The 24,765-nt window shown below is 37.4% G+C and overlaps 1 protein-coding gene across 1 annotated transcript in view; it reads left to right on the top strand.

The window, feature by feature from the left end:
* YTHDC2 (YTH domain containing 2) overlaps window positions 1–24,765 on the top strand; it is a 71,005-nt gene that overhangs the window by 31,439 nt on the left and 14,801 nt on the right. The window contains exons 13-25 of the mRNA XM_008709487.2: window positions 5,288–5,466; window positions 5,718–5,814; window positions 5,895–5,982; window positions 6,068–6,148; window positions 8,106–8,188; window positions 11,244–11,349; window positions 12,308–12,427; window positions 12,728–13,000; window positions 15,232–15,358; window positions 16,423–16,628; window positions 16,980–17,175; window positions 19,602–19,711; window positions 22,389–22,681. Of these exons, the coding sequence (XP_008707709.2) occupies window positions 5,288–5,466; window positions 5,718–5,814; window positions 5,895–5,982; window positions 6,068–6,148; window positions 8,106–8,188; window positions 11,244–11,349; window positions 12,308–12,427; window positions 12,728–13,000; window positions 15,232–15,358; window positions 16,423–16,628; window positions 16,980–17,175; window positions 19,602–19,711; window positions 22,389–22,681 (1,959 nt within the window). The remainder of the gene's footprint in view (window positions 1–5,287; window positions 5,467–5,717; window positions 5,815–5,894; window positions 5,983–6,067; window positions 6,149–8,105; window positions 8,189–11,243; window positions 11,350–12,307; window positions 12,428–12,727; window positions 13,001–15,231; window positions 15,359–16,422; window positions 16,629–16,979; window positions 17,176–19,601; window positions 19,712–22,388; window positions 22,682–24,765) is intronic.

Genomic DNA, 24,765 nt, shown 5'->3' with positions numbered 1-24,765 from the left:
ATTGAAATGATAGGGAAGGAATATAAAATGTGCAAGCTATGACAAAGTCAAAGAAATTGGAAGAGGACATAGCAACTGATGGAAGATAGGAGTACATATTTGGGTAATAGAAGGCTAATAGACCGGTGATGGGTAGTAAGGAGGGCACGTATTGCATGGTGCACTGGGTGTTATACACAACGAATGAATCATCGAGCCTTACATCGGAAACCAGGGATGTACTGTATGGTGACTAACATAATATAATAAAAAATCATTAAAAAAAAAAAAGAAGGCTAATGGATCAGTGGTGTTTGACTTAGCAGAGCTAAGAAAACTGAAAGCTCAGTGCCTGCAGAGGGAAGTGCCATTGAGAAACAAACAAGCTTCTTAGAGGCTTACTTAACTTCATCTGAAGGACGGTGAAAGTAAGGGCAATAACAACAACAACAACAACAAGAAAACAAAAAAGCCCACCCAGAATTGATCGAAATTGAAATTGAAATTCTTTATGAGGAACATTTCGAATTCGAGAGTCCCACTTCCCCTGCCATTAGATGAGATATCCCTTCCCCAACTTGGTAGGAAGTGGGAAGTTTATTAAAGAATTAAACCACAGAAGCTTTGGACTTGGGGCTACCAGGCACAGTGGGGGAGTGCGAGTGAGGTATCAAACAGAAAAGTCTACTTACAGACTGAAGGTTGAGATACCATCCACTCCCTTCTGCTGCTGTCCCTGTCACCGTTTCCTGTTTGAAGCAGAAAATGCGAGAATTCTTTCCTGGGAAAATAGACCAAGCTCAGGGAAAAGAATTAGAATTATAGAGGGTTTGATATTCTTTCAGTGAAATGACCATCTTTATTTATTTATTTATTTATTTTAGAGGTCAGAATGGCAATTTTATTTTTTAATTTTTTAATTTTTTTTAATAATAATTTATTATGTTATGTTAGTCACCATACAGTACATCCCTAGTTTTTGATGTAATGTTCCATGATTCATTACTTGCGTATAACACCCAGTGCACCATGCAATACGTGCCCTCCTTAATACCCATCACCGGCCTATCTCTTCTTTAAGCCAGATAGCTCAACAGTCCCCACCTGTGCACATGGAGGTTTTTTGTGCATTCTCTTTGAAGATGAACAAAGTGCTAAGGATTGATCACCAGGCATGTTTGAGGGGGAAAAGTACCCACGATCAGACAACAATAGCAAAAAAAAAACCCCTGGAACTTGGACGGACTAAGCATCAGTGACCAGAAGAAAACTTCAAAAACTAATAGAAAATATTCATAAAACAGAAACAATGTGCTGGAACTTGGAGGGACTAAGCATCAGTGACCAGAAGAAAACTTCAAAAACTAATAGAAAATATTCATAAAACAGAAACAATGTGTTGTGAAGCAGGAACAGAACACAAATCTTTATTCAAATGTTATGTTTATGAGGGCTACCTAAATTTATCCTGCTGTTGTAGCCTACCTCCTTGTGCTATTGATCCTTCTTAACCTATTCTGCTTTTTCTTTGGTCTGTAGGACCTGCCACACTCTGATAAATTTTTTTCTTTTTAAAAAAATTTAAATCAATTAATTAACATATAGTGTATTATTAGTTTCAGAGGTAGAGTTCAGTGATTCATCAGTTTTTTTTTCAGAACTTATTCATCTTTTAAGATTTTACTTATTTGAGAGAGAATGTGTGTGCATGTGCACACATGCGCGCACAAAGAGAGAGAGAGGGTGCATGAGTAGGCGGGAGGGACAGAGGGAGAGGGAGAAGCAGACTCCCTGCTGAGCAGGGAGCCCAGTGCAGGACTCGATTCTAGAACCCCGAGATCATGGCCTGAGCTGAAGGCAGCTGCTTAACCAACTGAGCCACCCAGGCGCCCATCATCTTATTTTTCTTTTTTTAGCTTCTTTTTCTAAAAATTTAAATTCAGTTAATTAACATATAATGTATTATTAGTTTCAGAGGTAGAGGTCAGTGATTCATCAGTCTTGTATAATACCCGGTGCTCATTACATCACGTGCCCTCCTTAATGCCCCAGATACCCCATCCCCCCCCCCCCTCCAGCAACCCTCAGTTTGTTTTCTATGATTAAGAGTCTCTTATGGTTTGCCTCCATCTATGATTGCATCTTGTTTCATTTTTTCCTCCCTTCCCCTATGCTCCTCTGTTTTGTTTCTTAAATTCCACATATGAATGAGGTCATATATGTATAACTTTGATTTTAAAAAAAGAATTGGACAATACTTTCAAAATCCTATGAAACAAATCCTTCATGTAGGTAACTAAAGGTTTTAGCTAAAGTTAGGTTAGATGTATAGATAGATTATGTAGATCTTAGATGAGATATCTAAAGAAGAGAACAAGATAATTTTAAAGGAAAAGATATTCAAAGAAAATATATTTTATAATACATTGATAGCATGTTTTCAACCTATAAGAATCAAAAAAGAAAAAAAATGGATTTGAAGTTAAAATATACTAAAATATCTTTTATACAAGAACATAAAAGTGTTTTGAGTTGGGTTTTTGTATTTTATTCTAAAAATGTTTTGAGTTTGGTTTTTGTATTTTATTCTACAGATAACAGTCTCAGGTGAAGGGAATGTTTGAAGTATGAAATTAGTCTTGTCATTTTAATTTCATTAAATGGTCATGAAGGTTAGAGTCACAAAGTTCTTAGCAGACCCAAACGTAAATTATGGTATAGCAGGTTTTGTTGTCATTTCAATAATAGCACGCAGAACTTGCAGTCCTTTTAGTGCTAATGCTTTGAATGTTCCGAACATTCTTAGGATGCTGGAAATAGCTCAGTAGACACTACAGATTATCAAATAGCAGGTATCTGAATAGGATTCTAATTATCCTAGCTAACTGGGCTTTCTTCTTATTCTACAGATCATGAAATTATCGGTTATAAATTTCAAATATTTAAAATTAAATTAATGATGTTTGCAGGATTATTGATAACTGATAGATCATTAAAGTTAGAGCTTTATTTATTTATTTTTTCTTTTTTTTAAAGATTTTTTTTATTTATGTGACGGAGAAACAGCCAGTGAGAGAGGGAACACAGCAGGGGAGTGGGAGAGGAAGAAGCAGGCTCATAGCGGAGGAGCCCGATGTGGGGCTCGATCCCATAACGCCGGGATCACGCCCTGAGCTGAAGGCAGACGCTTAACGACTGCGCTACCCAGGCACCCCAGAGCTTTATTTTTTTTTAAAGATTATTTGAGAGAGAAAGAACACAGAGCAAGCGAGAACATGAGTGGGGGGAGGGCAGAGGCAGAGGGAGAAACATTCTCCCCACAGAGCAGGGAGCCTGACGAGGGGCACTATCCCAGGACCCTGAGATCATAACCTGAGCTGAAGGCAGACGCCTAATTGACTGAGCCACCCAGGCGCCCCTCAAGTTAGGGCTTTAAACAAAGACATTATACCCTATTCATTTAGCTGTTAAGAAGTAAGAAAACAAAAAATTTGGAATGTTTTAAAATTAATCTTAAAGTTTAAAATAACTGCAGTTAGAATTTTAATATTTTCCCTATTGAAAGCAGGCTTAGTTACTTTTTTGCTAAGCTCTTTAAGAGAAACTGGTCTGAACTGAACTTCCTAGAAATCGTACTGATAGTTACTAGTGATGGCAGAAGGTTATATTTTTACATATGGGATGAAGAAGCAATCTATTATTTCAGTAATTTATGCTGATTTGGGGCTTTTGGAAAATAGCATAATCAATCTGCTTTTCGTATGGGATAATCAAACTAGCAGTCATGTTAAGCTGGTGCCTGTAGAATTGTTTTGTTTTGTTTTAAATGTGGACTTTGCTTCAGAGTATTGTTTATACGAGTGAACAATTAGAAACAATCTTTTAAGAAAATCCAAATGATGCATGTGAGGTAATGAGCACCAGGTATTATACAAGACTGATGAATCCCAGACCTGTACTCCTGAAACCAGTAATACATTATATGTGAATTCATTGAATTTAAATAAAGAAAAAAGAAAATACAAATGATGATCAAAGGTGTGTGTTTTAAGTTTTATTGAGGCAAAGTTCACACCTGTGTAATTCACCCATTTAAGTGTACAGTTTAGTGGCTTTTAGTATGTTTGCCATGTTACGCCTTTTTTAAAGATTTTATTTATTTATTTAGAGAGAGGGAGGGCAAGCTGGGGGAGGGGCAGGAGAGGGAGAGAGAGAATCTCGAGCAGACTCTGCACTGAGTACGGAGCCCGATACAGGGCTTGATCTCAACGACCCTGAGATCATGACCTGAGCCGAAACCAAGAGTCGGACGCTTAACTGACGGAGCCACCCAGGTGCCCCTTGCTGTGTAGTTATTACGACAATCGATTTTGAGAACATGTTCATCACCCCCCCCCCCCAGGGAATTCTGGAATCATCTTCCCCAACTCTTCCAGCCCTAGGCAACTAGTCTACTTTCTGTTTCTATCGATTTGTCTGTTCTGTACACTTAATCTAAGTGGAATGATTTAGTATGTGGTCTTTTTGTGATTGGCTTCTTTCAGTTAGCATAATGTTTTCAAGGTTCGCTCATTCACGTTGTAGCATCCTTTTCCTGACTGAGTGATATTCTGTTCTGTGGCTAGATCACAGTTTGTTTAACCATTCTTCCATTGATGAACATCTGGGTGGTTTACATTTTTTGGCTGTTATGAATAATACTGGTATGAACATTTGTGTACAGCGGTTTATGTGGACATATATTTTCATTTCTCTTGTTTGTACGCCTAGGGGTGGAATTTCTGGGGCATCTGGTAACACTGTGTTTAATATTTTGAGGAACTGCCACATTGTTTTTCCAAGTGGCTTTACCATTTTATGTTCCCACTAACAATGTATGATGGTTACAATTTCTCCACACCCTCTTTAAATTAACACTTACCATCCTCTCTGTCTTGATTATAGTCATCCTAATGGGTGTGAAGTGGTATCTCATGTGGTTTTGATTTTCATTTCTCTGATGAGTAATGATGTCGGATATCTTTTCAGTGTGTTCATGGGCCATTTGTGTATTTTCTTTGGAGAAATGTCTTCAGGTTGTGTTTTCAAAAAGCACTTATTGGCAAAGTTTACTTTGGATAATGTACTGTAAGCCAAAACATGAATTGTAGCTAGGACATTAAGTACCACTTACCCTCCTTAGGGTATATTCCGTATTGGAAGAAGGACATCATGGGAATCATGTGGCCTTAAAAGATGACTCCTTTTGATGATGAAAATGAGTTGGTCATTTTTTTTTTCTTTTCTTTCTTTTCTTTTTTTTTTTAAGTGCTTCACTGGAATTTGGAAATCTAGATGAAAGTTCTCTGGTTCACACAAACGGAAGTGACCTCAGTGCAGAAGACAGAGAGCTCCTGAAAGCGTATCATCACAGTTTTGATGACGAAAAAGTCGACTTGGATTTGATCATGCACCTTCTGTACAATATCTGCCACGGCTGTGACGCCGGTGAGTGAGTGCTGTCTAAAAGAACTCGGATAGCACTGTGTACTCGATTTCGAAGTTAATATTTTGCATGTGCAGATTTTTACAGAATTCCATTGGCAATATTGCATAAATAATCTCCTAAGTGTCCTAAGTATTACAGTTTAGCAGTATTTGAAAACTTGTGATATAGCTCATTACAGCTGGGCCTGTCGATTGGTTCTGGTTTGTAAAACCAGAGATTTATTATTTAAAAAAAATCCTTCTTCTCCAAGGTGCAATATTAATTTTCCTACCTGGATATGATGAAATTGTTGGACTGAGGGACCGCATCCTGTTTGATGACAAGCGGTTTGCTGACAACACACATAGGTAAAAGCTAAAGCTTTATATTTGTTGCTTTAAGTAACAGATAGGTATCATAGTGTATTTTCCCTTTCCATTGTCAACAGATACCAAGTCTTTATGCTTCATTCAAATATGCAAACATCTGATCAAAAGAAAGTATTAAAAAACCCACCTGCTGGCGTTCGAAAAATAGTAAGCTTCATAAACTTTTCTTTTGTCCATTTCAGTAGTCATTGGTCCTGTGCTCCTATTAACTGTAACGAACATCCCCTTGCAGATTCTTTCCACCAACATTGCTGAAACCAGCATCACAGTCAACGATGTTGTCTTTGTTATTGATTCTGGTAAGGTGAAAGAGGTATGTATGGATAAGTTGTATTTTGTTTAGATGAAGAGCGTTAGGTTACATTCCAATAAGTGCTTTTATAATTCACTTTAGTGGGAAGATTTCTGGTTCTGCATGAATTTAACATAGTAATTGTTGATTTCTTTAAAGTGAATATTTTACCCTAAGCAGTTCAGAATGTAGGATCTAGTTATTGTAACAGATTATACAAAAAAACTAGCTTCTGCTGATTAAATACTAGGAAGAAAGTAAAGCGTTGGCTAGTTACACTGTGAAAGTTTTGACACAGTGTGGGAATTGGATTACATATTTTGTATGCCGTCCTTTCCTACTACATGTGGGCACGCACCATGTCCCGCTTGTTCAGTGTTAATCTCCAGGGCTCCACATGTACTAGGTTTTCAAAAGATATTTCGTTCAAGAGAACCATCCTGAGACAGTGTGAGTGGTCAGAACCAGAGTTCAGCAAAGGCCAGTTAGCAGCCGCACGGTCCCAGCACTTGCTTTTGTAAAAATAAATTTCACCGGAACACTGCCCTGTTCACTCTTTTGCCTGTTGTCTGTGGTAGCTTTCACACTGCAACTGGAATAGTTGTAAAATAGACCCTCTACAAAGGCTAAAATATTTACTGCCAACCCTGATATGAAGAAAAGACAGCGCTTATTTTCTTTCAGCATTGAAATGCTCAGCAGTTCTCTATCCCCTTCACTTTGGCGGATCCTTTCACTGAAAGGATGGAAAGTGATAGAGGTGGTTGATTTTCAAGGAAAGATACTATCTGTGTTGTGGAAAGCAAATGTTGTCTGTTCTAGTGGATAGAAATGCTCATGTTTTAACGTGGAAAAAATTTGTTAATTGCTTTATAATATTTTCAATGTAATTTTTAGGAGTATCTTACAGAAAATAAAATTTTAGTATAAAATTTGGACATTTCAGTATAGTTGGATACTATAAAGAAAGGGATACATTTTATTTGTTTTGTAAGAGGATAATGATGAATATTATCACTTAAAGTCTGAATGGTGAGTCAGTGAAAATTCAGGTTTTATTGCCCTGAAATTATCTAAAGCTGATGAAGTGGATTTTGAAATTTCTCTGTGTGTCATTCATCAGGTAAACCCCGGTTTAGAACATGATGGTAGTGTCAGAAGTTAATTTACATACAAAATTGACAAATGTGACATTTTATTAAAAACTACTTAAGTAGCATCTTTTCTTAAAATCCCGTAATTAAACTGTTATGAGACCACATTTGTATTTGCTCTATATAGTTATTTTATGAAAGGGAAAGTATAAGTCATTGAATGATTAAGTATATATTCCAGTTAGGAATGCATTCTTTTAAAATCTTTCTCTACAGTAAATCTTGGCTTTAGATGTTTAGGGAATATGAGGTAATAATGGTTCCTTTTTATTCTCTCTTTTGTAACATCCTGGATAGGCTAACTGCGTTCATAGCTCAGTAGGGGTAAAATGGAACAGATTACAAATTCTTCACTTTGGAGATAGGATTGGTTCAGTCATTATTGTTATTATTCCTCCAGATCAGCTCTCCGGCATGCATTTTAGAAACTGTCTTTCCCTGATCACTCCTATCCCTTGTGGTGCTAGCAATCTGATAGGAAATGACCTCAAGAGAATAGATTGGTTTTCTTCAGTCTTGATGTCCATGAGTACTGACTGCTCTTATCCAACTGTAGCAGAGAGAAACAATAACTAAGCAAGGCACGGAATGAGGACGTTTTTACAGCTCTTCTGAGTTTATTTTTCATTCTTTTTCCTTAGAATGTTTGTAACCGGAGATCTGGATGTTTTTTTTCTTTAATCCATGCCCCATCCTAATTATCTAATCAAGAGGGGCCTTGAATGAAGCTTGGCATGTTAAAATATATTCATAATATTTCTTGCTATTTCTTCTTAAACACCTTTTATAAAAGTTTTAATATGAAGATAACTTAAATATTACAGAAATCCTTTGATGCACTGAATTTTGTTACAATGTTAAAAATGGTGTGGATTTCCAAAGCTAGTGCCATACAACGAAAAGGCAGGTAATGTATATTTAATGTACATTCATTCATTCAGTTGCCTATAAAATGGAAACATTTTGATATGTATTACATATTTAACGTATATTCTGCTTTCTATATAGAATGTTAAAATTTTCATGTGAGTCTTAATTCTTATATTGTTTCTGCAAAGCAAGCCATTTTAATACTTTCTTTAAAAGTTGAATTCAGGTTATGTTAGAAATTTTTGACTAGTATAATCTGTCCTCAGAAGATGTAAGAAACTTAAAAAACAAAATTAAAAGGAAAATATTTTAACCATTTGCAATATAGGACAAAGGGCTAATTTCTGTATCAGGCAAAAAACTCTTTAAAAATCAGTTCATAAAGACCAAGACATTAACCTCACATACACCTCATATATGCCAGAATAAGTGCAAATTAATGAGGAAATTTTTTTGCTTATCACCAGATTGGCATTGATGAAAATGTTTAACAGTACCTACAACGGAGTTGGCAAAAGCGTGGGCCAGTAAGCTTTCCTAGTTTGCTGATGGGAGTGTCAATTGCTGTGACTTCTTCAGAGGACAGTTTGAAACTGTTTGTCCAAATCTACCCTTGACCGGTGGATTCCACTTCTCATAATTTATCCTGAGTGGACCTGTGCATGTGTGCAGAGACGTGTTGAAGAATGTTTTCCGCAGCACAGTTTGTATAGTGAAAACTCTGGAAGTATTGTAGATAAATAAATTATGCTGTAGCTGTACAATGGTATAGTAGATAACTGTTCGAGGAAAGATGTGGATGTATGTAATGTTATGCGGAATGAGTTCTTAGAATATATTATTGGTTGAAAAAAGTAAGGTGTAGAACATGTGTCTATAGTATTTGTGCTAAATATATATATATATATAGAGAGAGAGAGAGAGAGAGAGAACTAAATAAATATATATATAATGCTAAATATATATAAAATAAATATATATTTGTATGTATATATTTAGGGCAGAAATGCATTGTCAGATTTGAGAGAAACATTAAAAAACAGTTGTTGACTCTGAGAAGGAGGATTTTTGGGGCTCTTTGAAGGAAGGAGATTTAATTTTCATTTTATTTTTTTGTAGCTTGGTTATTTTAGTACGTGCTTGCATTGCTTTTTCTTTTTTAAAAAAGGGAAGATTAAAAAGTATCCTATTTTTCAGTAATTATTTGACTAATTTTTTTTGCATTTTTACTAATGGGAAAACATCACACACTGAGTTTAAAGCAGTGCCTCATATGCTGAAGATGGGATACATTATTTCTGTACTTTATAATCTCATAGAATGTTCTTGAGGGCTTGTTGCTGTTACCATACCAGTTGTTTTCTTATGACAGTGGCTTGATACACTAGCTAGGTTTATAGGTGGCTAATTGTATGTTATCTAGGAGGAAAATCAGAAATTGTAGGAATTTTCCTTGTCATCTTTTTCAACCAATTTTTTTGACAGCCATCACTGTGCAAGGGTTAGGGATGCGATGGTGAATAAACTATAGTCTGATGAGTAAAGTTTGAGGTGGGGGGGGAATGGTGCAGTCCATCCTGGAATCCAGTGAAGTGAGCAATTTTAATACCATGTGATTTGTGCTATGACTGGATAATGCCTCTAGGGGAGTGAAGGTAGAATCTGAGATAAATACGAATAAAGAGGTGTTGTGGAAAGACTGTTCTAGCAGAGGCAAGGCATGCACAAAGGCCTACAGGCAAGAGTGAGCAACAGAGTTGTTTGGATGGAGTTTAGCTTAGAGGAGAATAGTGAAAAATGAGCAGAAAGAGGTAAGTTGTGGATATGTCCTTAAGGGTCATTTTGTGTCTCCTCTCTTTTTTCTTAATAAGCCAAAGGATGGCACGATTTTAGAATTCTTTCAGCTCTTTGAAGAATGAATTGGTAGAGACAAAGCTGATGGCAGGAGGACCCAGGAGGAGGCTCTTTTCATTAATACTTGCATTTACAGTAAGGGAGAGATGACAATTGTCTGGATTGCGAGAGCGTTGGTAGAAGATATTAAGGAGAGCAGTATTGGTGATCATATGTCCAGGGCTGCGGAATAGTGTGGAGTCAAGGACGTCATACAGGTGTCTGTCTTGGAGACTTGTGTGGATGGTGGTGCCATCGTCAGGGAAAATGGGAATAGTGATTACGTTGGTGAGAAGAATTAACTTCTGGTTGTGTTGAGTTTGGGTCGGCTGGAAAATCCAAGTGGAGCTAAGAGGCTGCTGAAGTATAGGTGTAGAGTTAGGATGAAGGGATCCCCGTGGATGGAAATTGAAGTCAGGAGGATAATTACGATCCCCTTGGGAGAGAGGCTACAATAGGAGAGCAGAGGGCTGAGGTCCAGCCTCACAGGAACACAACATTTAAGGATTGGCAAAGGATAGAAATGTCTCAGAGGAGGAATGCCGATGGGTTGATAGTGAGGACAGTGCTTGACGAAGGAAGCATGGTCCAATGTCTCATTTTGTAGCTCGTATCAGTGTGTTGTAGCTTTGAGAGGGTAGGGATATTTCTGGATCTCTATCACTTAGCGTGTTCAGCCTGGCCATTAGCTGATACAGTGACTCTGGGGGAAATGACGAGAAGCTGCTTTTCTTCAAGGTATTTTTCTCCTACTTCCCAGAAAATGATACAAGTCTCTCTGGTGACAGGCAGTGCCACTCCCGCGGAGTTGTGTCATGCTTACTTTACCCAGCTCTGAACAGCCGGCTTGAGCACGGTGCTTGTGTCAGTTGAGTAAAGCTGATGAAATGTATATCACCAGGGATTTTTTCATTAGTTTTACCCACTTTCATATGTATGTCACTTACAAATTTGTTTTGAATCATTACCCTAGTAGGTGTATCAGGTAGGTGTCATTCATGAGTTTTTACGAATGAGTCCCAGATGAATGAGTGCCTTCTGGAAAGATTCTGAGGGGAGCAATACCACAGTAGGGAATCACACTCAGATGTCCTGACACTGGTCCATGGCTCTGTCTCCTGAAGCACACTGCTTTTAGAGTTGCCTTGGTCTAGTCTTTATTCCTTGTTTGAATCTTAATTTTTTATTTCACTTTTAAGGGCAGGGAGATGCAGACCTGGAATTTGTTTCCGGCTGTTCAGTAGACTCCGATTCCAGAATATGTTGGAATTTCAGACTCCAGAACTTTTGAGAATGCCATTACAGGTAGAAATTTACTAAACTCAAAAGGGCTATTTTTATGGGTGAGGGAGGAGAAGGGACCATTTCAGCTTAATACCAGTTGGACTTTTAAATGATCAATTCCTAAAACATAATTATAAAATGTATATGATGGGAGGTGGTTATGTATCTAATATTTATTTCTAGACAAAATTTAATCCGTAAACCTCCGAAATTTTAAAGAATTACTTGAGTGCACTTAAATTATGGTACAGTTTATAGATACATTGTTGTTTTTTTTTTAAATCAACATTTTAGAAGTCTGACAACCATATAGTGTTCACCTTTCACATTCTTATTGAGGATTAGAAAACATTATTTAGGTGCCTGGGTGGCGCAGTCGTTAGGCGTCTGCCTTCGGCTCAGGGCGTGATCCCTGCGTTCTGGGATCGAGCCCCACATCAGGCTCCTCCACTGGGAGCCTGCTTCTTCCTCTCCCACTCCCCCTGCTTTTGTTCCCTCTCTAGCTGGCTCTCTGTCAAATAAATAAATAAAATCTTAAAAAAAAAATAAAAGAAAACAGATTATTTAAATTCCAAAAGATAATAGCAAAATCTCAGTTTAAGATGCTGAAATTAACCTTGGTAGTTTGGAAATGGGTCCACTGAGATTTCCTGGCCTTTATTAATTGCATGCTTTAAGTTTTCTGACCTCACGGAAGAGCCAGACATTGTAGTTTCTAGGGAAAACTACCGGAAATACATTAATTTGATTCTCTGGTGTGCTGAACTAGATGCTGGCTTCCAAACTTCTAAAGATTTTATTTCTTCATTTGAGAGAGAGTGAGCATCAGCAGGGAGAGGGGCAGAGGGAGAGGGAGGAGAGCTGAAGGCAGATGCTTAACTGACTGAGCCACCCAGGTGCCTCTCCCATGATTTCTTTGAAAGTCAGCATCAACATAAATTTCCAACATTTCAAAATTATTTGCTGTTCTCATTTACAGGAACTTTGTTTGCATACTAAGCTGTTAGCCCCTGTGAATTGTCCTATTGCTGATTTCCTAATGAAAGCTCCTGAGCCTCCACCAGCTTTAATTGTAAGAAATGCTGTACAAATGCTGAAGGTTGGTGTCTTCATAGTTTTATTTTACCTATTTTACTTGAAATTTAAACACAGTGAGGATACATCTTACCTACTTTTGTACTTAAAAATATTATCTCGAACAATTATGTACTTTGAATAATGCTGTCATGGTAATTACAGTTCTTTTTTATATAAAATATTGGAAGCAAACTATGTTGTTTTTAGAAGATGTGGCAAAGGAAAATTTACATTTTCCTTTCTTGATGATTTTTAGGCATGTGACTTGATTAAACCTAGGTTTCTGGTCGTGTCAAGTTCTGTTCTGTGTTCTTTTGTTTAGACAATAGATGCGATGGATACGTGGGAGGACCTCACTGAGCTGGGCTATCATTTGGCTGACTTGCCCGTAGAACCACATCTTGGGAAAATGGTCCTGTGCGCTGTTGTTTTAAAGTGCCTGGACCCCATCCTCACCATTGCCTGCACGCTAGCCTATCGAGATCCTTTTGTCCTGCCTACCCAGGCCTCTCAGAAACGGGCAGCTATGCTTTGTAGGAAACGCTTCACTGCGGGAACTTTCAGTGACCACATGGCCCTTCTCAGAGCGTTCCAGGTACTGTTTAATATTGTCATCTCCTTTCTGAACATGTGGCTGCTTTTAAACACATATCTGGGGCAAGTGTAACGAATTACAAAAGAGATACGATTCCGTTAATTTTGTTTCATTATAAAGTCACATTTTATTGCTAGCTTAGAGAAATAACTTTCCTACTGTTCATGTGTTGGAATTATCACCATTTGTTTCTACTTTTTTTTCTTTTGTTTTCTCAGTTTTTTCCATGTAGGAATATGTGTATACGTATATTTATGTTTATTTACTTGTATTCATTTTCTAATACCCAGGTTCCTTATCTTTTAATCATATCTTGGGCAGGGAATGCTCTAAAATTTTAGTTAAGAAGCAATCAATGTATATATTATTCAAAGTATGTAGAACGAAACTTGGAATAAAATTATCTTGAATTTAGTATCTATTTATTGACTTTTTTAGAGTACATCTTTTTCTTGTGTGCTCATGACATTGTGCTAAGAAGTTAATTTTATAAAGTAAAATCGAAATATCACTTAAAACTTTTCAAGATAATGGTAGTGAGAAACTGAGGAGTGTGATAAATGGGAAAGAAAAGATAAGGAAAATGGGATTCTGAGGAAAGGAAATGATACGTAATTTAGAATTTCAAATAATGTGGAGAAGGTGATGTTATTTCCTGAAAAGGTAGACATGTTATTTATCATTAAATTCTCTCGAATGTAGACTGTACATTTTTTAAAAAATTTCATTTTGTTTATGCAGAAAGTACTCTTTTCCAGGCATTCAGGATTTTTCCATTATATATAGTTAAAAAAAATAATGGCAAGCTCTTTTGTGAGCATTATTGAACAATGGGTAATGCAGTGCTATTAAGTTTATTAGATACCATATGTTATAGTAGATTAGTTGAGTGGATAATAGAGGGAGATTTGGTGTAGAATTTCTGTGTATTCTTTGTTTTTCCCCCAGCTCCTTCAGAAGCAGAGAGGATAAATTACTGCCTTGGTCTTTTAGTTATATTCCAAAGCAAGAAAAGTTGTTTTCAAAGAGGAGCTTTTTTATACTGCATAAAGATGGTTTCTAGAAATCCCACTTCCTGTTCTCAGATAAATTAAGAGGTTGATATAGAGGTTATTTTTGGAGGACTGGAGTGGTAGAATCCTTACATATAAACAGTGTTATGATGGCTTAGTTAAAAACCTCTGACACTTCAGTGGAAGAAAATTAGCAGACACATCTGAAAAGGTAGATATTTTTACATAGTTGGTCATTTAGGTTAATGGATACTTAGTTCTCATTGTAATTTTATAAACTCAGTGGCTTTCATAGCATTTGAGTGTAAATTAATGATAAATTTTGTTTGATCATAAAACCTTAGATTTTATTTTTTTATATTTGATTTAAAAATTTATATTTTTTAAAAATTGAGATGTCATTGACGTATAACATTTGTTCTAGGTGTAAAACATAATAATACTATCATTGTATAAATTGGGAAATGATCTCCACAATAAGTCTAGTTAACATGCATTATTGCACATAACTTGAAAATTTTTTTCTGTTGGGATGAGAATTTTTAAGATTTACTCTCTGGTATGTTAACAAGATTTATTGTGGTGATCATTTCACAATATATACAGATACTGAATGAGTGTTTTGTATACCTGAAATGAATATAATGTTAAATGTCAGTGATATCTCAATTAAAAAAATAGTCTACCAAAAAAATCTACTCTTGGGGCCCCTGAGTTGCACAGTAGGTTGAGCATCCAAATCTTTCTTTTCAGGTGATGAGGTTGAGCCCCGTGTTGGGCTCCACACTCAGCATGGAGCTTGCCTGAGACTCCCTCTCCCTCTGCCCTCTCCTCTGTGCACTCTCTCTTTCTCTAAAATAAATAAATAAATCTCTAAAAAAAATCTACACTCTTAGCAACTTTCAAATATATACTACAGTGTTATTAGCTATGGTCATGCTGTAAGTTACCTCCCCAGGACTTACTTATTTTATAACTTTAAGCTTGTATCTTTTGACCCCCTTTACCCATTTCACTCTCTCTCCTCCCCTGCCTCTGGCAACTACCAGTCTGATCTCTCTGTCTTTGAGTTTTTTGGTTTTAAATGAAGGCCTAGATTTTCTCAAATAATTAGAAGGAAAATTGACCTTGAGTAGCTAAGTAGTGGTTTTCAGTTACTTTGCTGCCTAACTAAAGAGTTTAGTAAATGTATCTTGTTATATAATTATATTTTCATAGGCGTGGCAGAAAGCACGAAGTGATGGGTGGGAGCGAGCCTTTTGTGAGAAGAATTTTCTTTCACAAGCTACCATGGAAATAATCATTGGCATGAGAACTCAGTTGCTTGGTCAACTTAGAGCATCAGGTAAAATTTTCCCCAGAGAACTTATTTAGACCACTGAGAGTACCTTACCTATACCTCGTAGTATTTTTAGTGTTAACTGATGCCATCTTATATTATTTTTATGACATTTTCACATTATATATCTTATATATATGAACTGGTTTGTAGACTCCTATGTGATCTCAGCTTTTGTTGGTTAAAAAAATGATAGTTGTAGAAGCTGTAGCTGAGAAACATATGAATACCTTTTGATACTGTCGGCAATGAGCAAGTTATAATATCTTTGTTGGCAAAAAGCAATTTAGGTCTTGTAGTTCTGTTTTATCACTACTAATAAACAGTTGCTTGGCTCTATAATAGGTTTAAATATGTAAGTTGGTTGATACAAATGCTGGTCTTCATATTTGTGGAACATAAAACAGCTAGTAAATCTCTTTAAGGCACGTAATTTTTTTTTAAGAGAATGCCAGTATTGTTATGTCATTTTAGAATTCTTTCTTTAAATTTCCTTTTGAGTAGGATAGTACATTGAGAAAATAGTCGAGGAAGAGTGCCGGAGCCTGGATACATGGATGAGCTCAAGTGCCAAAGTACTATGAGGAGCGAAGGAAAAGGATTTAGAGTTGTCTCAAATGCTGGGAAATATGAAGGGCTTTGGAAACTCAAGCAAGAATATATTTATTGAGTTCACTCTAGAATTCCTGTCTGTCATAACCAAAATGTTATCGCTACCAGTCAGAGGAATGGTTTAGATTTTCAGCTGTGATTTTAGTACATTTCTTTTTTTGACTTTTGTACATTTCTGATAGCAGCTTATGAAGAACTTTATAGCAAGAATGTGTATTTTTTAAAAGTCCCCAAGTCCCCAATAAATCTTCTGTTTCCTTTAGCCTGAGCAAACCTAAACTTTCTTAGAACATTGATTGTGTATTTTAAACTTTACAGAGGAGATTTTATTAATTATTGTGGAGTTTGAATATCATTACACTTCTATGGGTTATTACAATTTTTGTAAAAAACGCACATGTTTAAAAGTATATTTTGCACCATAGAAAAAGTTGGTGTGGTTTTTTTCCTCCTTCTAGGTTTTGTTAGAGCACGAGGTGGTGGTGACATTCGAGATGTTAACACAAATTCCGAGAACTGGGCTGTTGTTAAAGCTGCATTGGTGGCAGGCATGTATCCTAATTTAGTCCATGTGGACAGAGAGAATGTAGTATTGACAGGGCCAAAGGAGAAAAAAGTTCGGTTTCATCCCACTTCAGTTCTCAGTCAGCCTCAATACAAAAAGGTAAAACATTTTTAATGCTCTTAGGCCTTGAGGTGAAACTAATCTAATTTACATAGTTGAAGATCAGCAAAAAGATGCGTCAGATACCAACCTGCTTTAAGAAAGTAATTGGTTATATATGTATAATCCAACACCGGAACAAAATTTTGGTGAAATCTTAGAGTTGGAAGAGGTAATGTGTTAGGTAATGAGGACTTGCGTTCCAGCTGCACGAGCAGTGACTTGCTTGAATGTTTGCCGGCTGCTAATATCCATCGTCTGTTGCACTGAGGGACTTTTTAGTTTAAAAGTATGGCCAGTAAACTAGGTGGTAAATACAGTTAACGAGGTTTTGATTTATTTTTCTGATAGATTCCTCCAGCCAATGGTCAGGCTGCTGCGATTCAGGCACTGCCCACAGATTGGCTTATCTATGATGAGATGACCAGAGCCCACAGAATAGCTAATATTAGATGTTGCTCGGCAGTGACCCCCGTCACCGTGTTGGTCTTCTGTGGCCCCGCGAGGTTGGCAAGTAATGCTCTTCAGGAGCCTTCATCGTTTCGAGGTAAATCTATCACAAGGAAATAAAAATCTATTTGAAGTGATTTTTTTTTTTTTTACTAGACCAAATAAAATTTGAAATTCCAAAAATTGATGTAGTAATTTTGGTATATTAAGACTAATTAGAAATTACTAAAGTATACCTCAGTTCTTAAAATTGATTTCTAAGGTAACTTGTTACTGAGTTGTGCATTTTTGATTGATCTCGCCGATAAGAAGTTTACTTTTCTCTCGCGCTTGACATTAAATAATAGTTTAGCATAAAGGTAATTGTTTAAGGGAAATAATAATAGTGACGCGGGACCCCATTTCCCTCATGCAAACACTTTTTTGTATTATTTTACATTCTCCTGTTTTCATTGTGCAGAATATAAATTTTCAAAAATACTTTATATTAATGGCTGCAAAATATTCTATCACTTAAAAGTGGCCTAATGCATTTAAAGTGTTCCTTTACACTTGCTTATTTTCAATTTTTTGCTATTCAGTGATTCAGCAAGTATTTATTGGTCAACTCCTATATGTCAAGGATGCTAGGCATCGAAGATGTAGCAGAAAACAGGATAGACTAGGTGTTTTGGTCCTTAGGCGTTTACACGGTAGTGGGGGTAGACAGCAAAGAAGTAAATACTCTGCATGCGACTATGAAGGAAATAAAGAGGACTGCCTTAGGATGACCTACTTCAGAAAGAGACCCTGGAACAAATATCTCTGAGGAGGTGTGATTTGAGTATAAGACCTAAAGGATGAGAAGCCGCCAGTCATGTGAAGATAAACCAGTAGGCAGGAGAAGACGGCACAGAGGGCCACGATTCTCCACTAGGGAATGTTCTAGGCACTGACAGAAAAGTTATGGGATTGGGAGCGTGATGATCAAGGGGAGAGAAGGGTGGGGTAAGATAAGGTTGAAAGAAAGGCATGGACTTGTAAGCCATGGTAAATGCAAGGGAAGACATTGAAGGATTTTAAGTGAGGGAGCAATGTGGTGTTATTTATGTTCAAAAAGATCATTGTGGCTGTGAGGATGGGTTGTTGAAGGAGGAAGAATGGAAGGGAGGATGCAGCTAGGAGTGTGCAGTGTGTGGTCTTAATGATAGATAATGATGGCTCAGAACTACAGTGGTGGCAGCTGATAGGAAGAGAAGTAGATTCAGAATTACTTTGGAGGTACTAGTAACTGCTGGATTGAATGGGTGGTGAGTGAAAGGGAGGAGTCAGTAACTTCCAGGATTTTGGCCGTGGTAGCTTGCTGAATAATTTTTTAAAATACTTTTCTCTTTTTGATGTTCAGCTTGGGTGATTTCTACCACCCTGTCTTCCAGATCCCGGACCCATTCTACTCATCTAATCTGATGTTGATTCCTTTCAGTTTATATTGCATTTCAGTTATTATATTTCTCAGCTTTCCCCTCATATGTACCATTTCTTAAGTTATCTTTATGCTGTTTTAGAAAGCTTACATGATTGTATATTACATTTGGCATCTTTATTTATTTATTTATTTATTTATTTTTAAAGATTTTATTTATTTATTTGACAGAGAGAGAGACAGCCAGCGAGAGAGGGAACACAAGCAGGGGGAGTGGGAGAGGAAGAAGCAGGCTCCCAGCGGAGGAGCCTGATGTGGGGCTCGATCCCAGGACCCCGGGATCACGCCCTGAGCCAAAGGCAGACGCTCAACGACTGAGCCACCCAGGCGCCCCTATTTTTTTTAAAGTTATTTGTTTATTTAAATAATCACTACACCCAACACGGGGCCCGAACTCACGAGCCCGAGATCAAGACCTGAGATGAGATCAAGAGTCAGCCACTTAACTGACTGAGCCACCCAGGCGCTAAATCTCCATTTCTTCTTTTAAATTGAAACCTGTGAATTTACATGAGCATTTCTTGATTTATAGTGTTTTCATTCCCTTCTTTATGTCCTTAGTTTTCTTCTTCATCCAGTTATTATATTTAAAGATTGTGTTTTGATTTTTAAGTTCTTGTCTTTTTTTAAAAGATTTTATTTATTTATTTGAGAGAGAGAGAAAGAGAACACAGGTGGGGGGGGTGAGGAGGGGTAGAGGGTGAAGGAGAAGCAGACTTCCCGCTGAGCAGGGAGCCCAATGTGGGATTCGATCCTGGGACCCTGACATCATGACCTGAGCTGAAGGCAGGAGCTTAACCGACTGAGCCACCCAGGTGTCCCATTTTTGTCTTTTTTTTTTTTATTTCGTTGCATTTTGATTAGAGATTGTAGTCTTTAAAATGCCTTTCCCCCCCTTTTTAGAGACTTAATTTGTGAGACTGTTGGATTTGAAGAGCTCCCGACCCAAACTGTTAGTATATCAGGGCAGATTTGTGTAAATACAGTGTGTGTGTGTTTACTTACTTCTGCTATAAGATGGTAAAAGTGAAATATTTTCCCTTCAATGTGTGTTTGGACAGCGGATGGTATTCCTAATGACAGTAGTGACAGTGAAATGGAAGATAGAACGACTGCTAATTTAGCAGCTTTGAAACTTGATGAGTGGCTCAATTTCAAACTAGAGCCTGAGGTAAGTTGCTTTTCGGTAGTATGGTAAGTTTCTTTCATTCAGTGAGTATGAATTGACATACAGTATGTTGAAAATTATACCTTTACCATTGAGCCCTTAGTATTAGAGAATATAGTTTGTATTTCAGTTTTCACAGGGCTCTTATGCATTCTCTGACATATTGGGGTTTATTTAAGTAGAGGATTTCAAAAGCCTCGGTATGGCTCGTATTTAAGCACAGTGATGTCTGAGTATTTCTGTGTATATAAGAAAATGCCAAGTATTGGGTGGTACATAAGAACTCCCTTTATTTCGTATAACTCTGTTTCTGAAAAAAAGATACGAGTTTCTTCTGTCTTCTCTTTTTGTATATCTCTGAATTGGGGCAGATGAATTCTTTTTTCAAATTAAAAATGTTCTTGACAAAGCTTTCCCTTCATTCCATCTCCACCTTTATTTTTTTCCAAGGTATTCAAATCTATATTGTTATTGTCCCCCTTTATCTTTCTATATAGTTTTCTCCTTTTGGAACAGGAATAAAAGGGGCAGTACATTATTTTCTAACCTTATGCCATCAAATCAATTAGTACAGATGCTCAACACATTACAAAATTGATGTTAATATGTAATTAATGAAAAATAAGATGTTAAAAAGATAACTATATGAATACCCAGATATATGCTGTATTCCCATTTATATGGATCTGATCCATAAAACATCAACACATTCATTCGGATACTAATTTAGTCCATGGATGAGGGCTATATTTTCAAAGTATTTTAAGGATGCCAGGACACTACAAGAGCTGGAGAAAAGAGCTGAGGAACAGTATATGCTTGCTAAACAAGAACTATGTTTATTTGGCTAGTGAATACCTAGAGTAATAAATTTTTACCTCATAGCAATCAGACTTGCAAACATGCAGAAATAGGAATTAAGGGTTTTTTGTTTTAAAGGTTTATTTATTTGAGAGAGTGTGCATCAGCGAGGGGAGGGGCAGAGGGAGAAGGAGAGAGAGAATCTCAGGCGGACTCCCCATTGGGGGCAGAGCCCAATGGGGGGCTTGATCTCATGATCCTGAGATCACAGTCTGAGCCAAAATCAAGAGTCAGATGCTTAACTGAGTCACCCAGGTGCCCCAGGAATTAAGGGTTTTAAGTGTAGTTATAAAGTTCATAAAAAAATCTGAGTAGCCTGAGGTACATTTACTTAAAGCTTTGAGATTCATTAAGTTGTAGCAAACAAAATAATTCCTCAGACAAATGCACATTTTCCAGTATACATATTATTGGGGGAAGGAAGGGAGAAGATGTGCAGTAAGTGGTGAAATCCACCGAGCTATATGTTGTTGCACCAAATAGTTTGGAGACAAGGGAAATGTTCTAATGTAATTTCAGATTATGTTTCACTTGGCTAAAATAGAGCTTAAGGTTGCTTTGCCATATTAAAAATTTGCTACATTAATTTTTCACAGGTTTAGACTTGAACTCCAGTAGTAAATATGGCATGATTATTTTGCTTTCAATCTGTCAAATAGCTAAAAATCGATAATTTTAAAAACTACAACAAAGAAAAAGTTGAAGCGATGTGACTCATATCATTGAACCACTCCTAATGGTCAACTGTTAGTATGTAACAAATTCAGAGAGTTAATGAATCCTTGCATTCATTCAGTCTTCTGTGCCTTAGCTAGGACGCATAATTACAAAAGATAGAAAAAGCTCTCTCTCTGTGTTTAAGAGATCCTACTATATATATATATATATTTTTTGAGGGGTCAGGTGGTCAGCAAAGCTGTCAATAGTCTACAAATGGCTAGGTTTACTTTTTTACTCTCTGTTCACTCATCGCTTCAGCCTCCGGGAGCCCCACTTTCATTTGCACCAGCCCTTCCTTCCCTGAAACTGTCCTTGCCAAGGTCAGCATGTCCCCCACGTTGTCCAAGGCTAGCCCACTGTCCTTGAATTCACCCTTTCTCTCATGTTTGGCACTGTTGTCCATACCCTTCCTTGTGTAATTCTGCCCTTCCCCATTTTTCCTCCTCACCCCTGTCCTAACAAGTTACTCTGACATTAATCTTTCCTGATTCTTCTTCTTTCTTAAAAAGTCATTCCTTCTTAGGTTCTTTCACTGACTCTGCTGTATGTGTTTGTGCCTTAAATGTTAGATACTCTCCAGTACTCAGGGCTTTACTCTGCTCTTTTCATGTCTCTGCACAATCCCTAGGGACCTCACCTCTGTGCGTAGATTTAGTAACCATTAATGCACGGATGGCTCCCAAGTCTGTCTGTATTTCTAGCTCCGGCCTTTCTCTGCACCTGTGAGTCTGGCTGCCCTCTGGATCACCATGTGGATGTTCTACAGGCACTAAAATAAAATATGAAAGGAACTAAATGTATTTTTCTTTATTTGCTCTGCTGTTACTCTTCCAGTTTTAATCACACTCTACCCACACATTATTTGCCATCTCTTCCATTGGACTGTTCCATGTGATTTTGTGTCTCTAGTCCTCAGATATGGTAAAGCAGCAATTTGATCTCATTCTTGCAACAAAAAGAATGAAATGCATTACTTCCTGACAAGTGGCCAAGTGTCCTTTGCAGACAGCTGCAGACCTTCACTAGTGAGTGGGTGTCTTGCAGGTGGGGCCTCCATCTTGCTGGGACCGGCGTGGCTGAGGGGGGTGTTCTGTTGCAGGCGGCCAGTCTGCTGCTGCAGCTCAGGCACAAGTGGCACAGCTTGTTTTTACGCCGGATGAGAGCTCCGTCCAAACCCTGGTCTCAAGTTGATGAAGCCACCATAAGAGCCATCATAGCTGTTCTCAGCACTGAAGAACAGTCCGCGGGCTTACAGCAGCCATCCGGAATCGGCCAGAGGCCGAGGCCTATGTCTTCAGAAGAACTTCCTCTGGCATCGTCTTGGAGGTCAAATAATAGTAGGAAAACTTCAGCAGATACTGACTTTTCGGACGAGTCTGCTACTGCCGAAAGGTAAATTGATACCATTTCATCAAAACGGGAGACATTTTTTCCCAGGAAAATGAATTATTTATCATAGAATCATGTGCTTTTGTAATATTTAAAAATTACTTGTAATCTAAAATATACAAAAAGGGTACAAGAAATGGGAAGAGTTTTTTACTTTTTTTTTTTTTAAAGATTTGTTTATTTGAGGTGGGGAGGGGCAGAGGGAGAGGGAGAGAGAGTCTTAAGCAGACTCCCTGCTGAGTGCAGAGCCCATCACCCGGCTTGATCTCACGACCCTGAGATCACAACCCGAGCCAAAACCAGGAGTTGGGCACTTAACCGACTGTGCCACCCAGGAGCCCCAAATTTTTTACTTTTAAGACATAGTTCTTACAAGTATTAAGATAATATGAAGGATTTTAAGCTACTGATATCTATGAGTCATTTAATAAGGAAATTTTTTTATCAGGAAAAACTCAAAATGTTTAATTTCAAGAATTCTCAAATTTAGGATCTGTTAAAAAGCTACCAATATTTTAAAATCACGTATTTTCATTGATGCATGTCAAGTAATATCTTTCCCAGATATGCTACAGCAAGAAGTGTGGGCTGTGGCCATTTAAAAGAACTACCTCCTCACAAGTCTTACCTAGGTATCAATATTGCTGACTAGTATTCCTACAGGAGATCAATTATTCATTCATTTATTCAGTGACACATTAAACGCGTGTTGTTCTTGGTGTAAGAGATACAGCAGTGTACCAAACAGACACGATCTCTTCCTTCATAGAGTTCATCTTTTATCCAAGGGAGGCAGATAATAAGTAAACAAATTTACTGTAAGGGGAAAATCTGTTAGACTTTAGCCAAATTCTTCTTTTCTTTCCAGCATTTAGCAATTAGAAATAAGAGAGCTTTTAGGGCGCCTGGGTGGCACAGTGGTTAAGCGTCTGCCTTCAGCTCAGGGCGTGATCCCGGCGTTATGGGATCGAGCCCCACATCAGGCTCCTCTGCTATGAGCCTGCTTCTTCCTCTCCCACTCCCCCTGCTTGTGTTCCCTCTCTCGCTGGCTGTCTCTACCTCTGTCAAATAAATAAATAAAATCTTAAAAAAAAAAAGAAATAAGAGAGCTTTTATATTGAATTATTTATCCAAAAATGTGTTTTGATTATATAATAGTGGTTGTAATGAATCATTGACCATGATTCAAAAATATTTGTTGTGAAAGAATATTTGTTAGAACCAAATTTAAGTTTCTTTGTATCAGTTAAAATATTTTTTCCCTGTTAAAATTGATAACAAAAACAATATTCTTGTCCATAATGCTAGTTTTGGCAATATTGGTAGAAAGTCTGTGTGGTAAGAATATTTCAGCGTTAGAAAAACTGAAAATAGAAACGGTGAAAACATAAGAGATATGTGATGTTTACTGTTCTTTAAGGATCAGATGGGACTGTTAGTGTCTTCTTTTGGGCAGATTGGCATGTTTGAATGAAGCATACGGCTTTCTCAGGTCAGACTTCAGTTATAGGGGACTAATCCATACTGGTTTCCAAGTTCTTCAGATATTACATTTGAGGAATAATGCAGTGATTTCCCAAGAAAATCTTCTCATAATGTGTGTTCCTGAATGTTTCTCTCTGATGTAGGTTCTGCCGGGCAATAGAAGAGTAAAATGCACATTTTCTTCTTAGCTACTACCCACTTTTTGAAAGATGGTTCTAAAAGCTTACTTGAATAATGGTTTAGAATGTGGGACTAGATTTCCATAGAAATTGTTATGTGGTAATGTTATTCCTAGGCCATCTATAAAAACCCGTTAGGTTCATAGAGACTCTGTGTGTTGTGTGTATGTGTATGTGTGTGTATCAATGCAAATGTATATGTGTGTGTGCATATATTTGCACACACACATTTTTGGGAAAAAACTTCCTTTCCTCTTAAAGTAATACATGCCTATTTTTTTATTTAAAGATTTTATTTATTTATTTGACAGAGATAGAGACAGCCAGCGAGAGAGGGAACACAAGCAGGGGGAGTGGGAAAGGAAGAAGCAGGCTCCCATCGGAGAAGCCTGATGTGAGGCTCAATCCCATAATGCCTGGATC

This window comes from Ursus maritimus, unplaced genomic scaffold (genome assembly GCF_017311325.1).
Source record: "Ursus maritimus isolate PB19 unplaced genomic scaffold, ASM1731132v1 scaffold_5, whole genome shotgun sequence".
Taxonomy (NCBI): Eukaryota; Metazoa; Chordata; class Mammalia; order Carnivora; family Ursidae; genus Ursus; species Ursus maritimus.
This window is presented reverse-complemented; position numbering and strand designations above follow the sequence as displayed.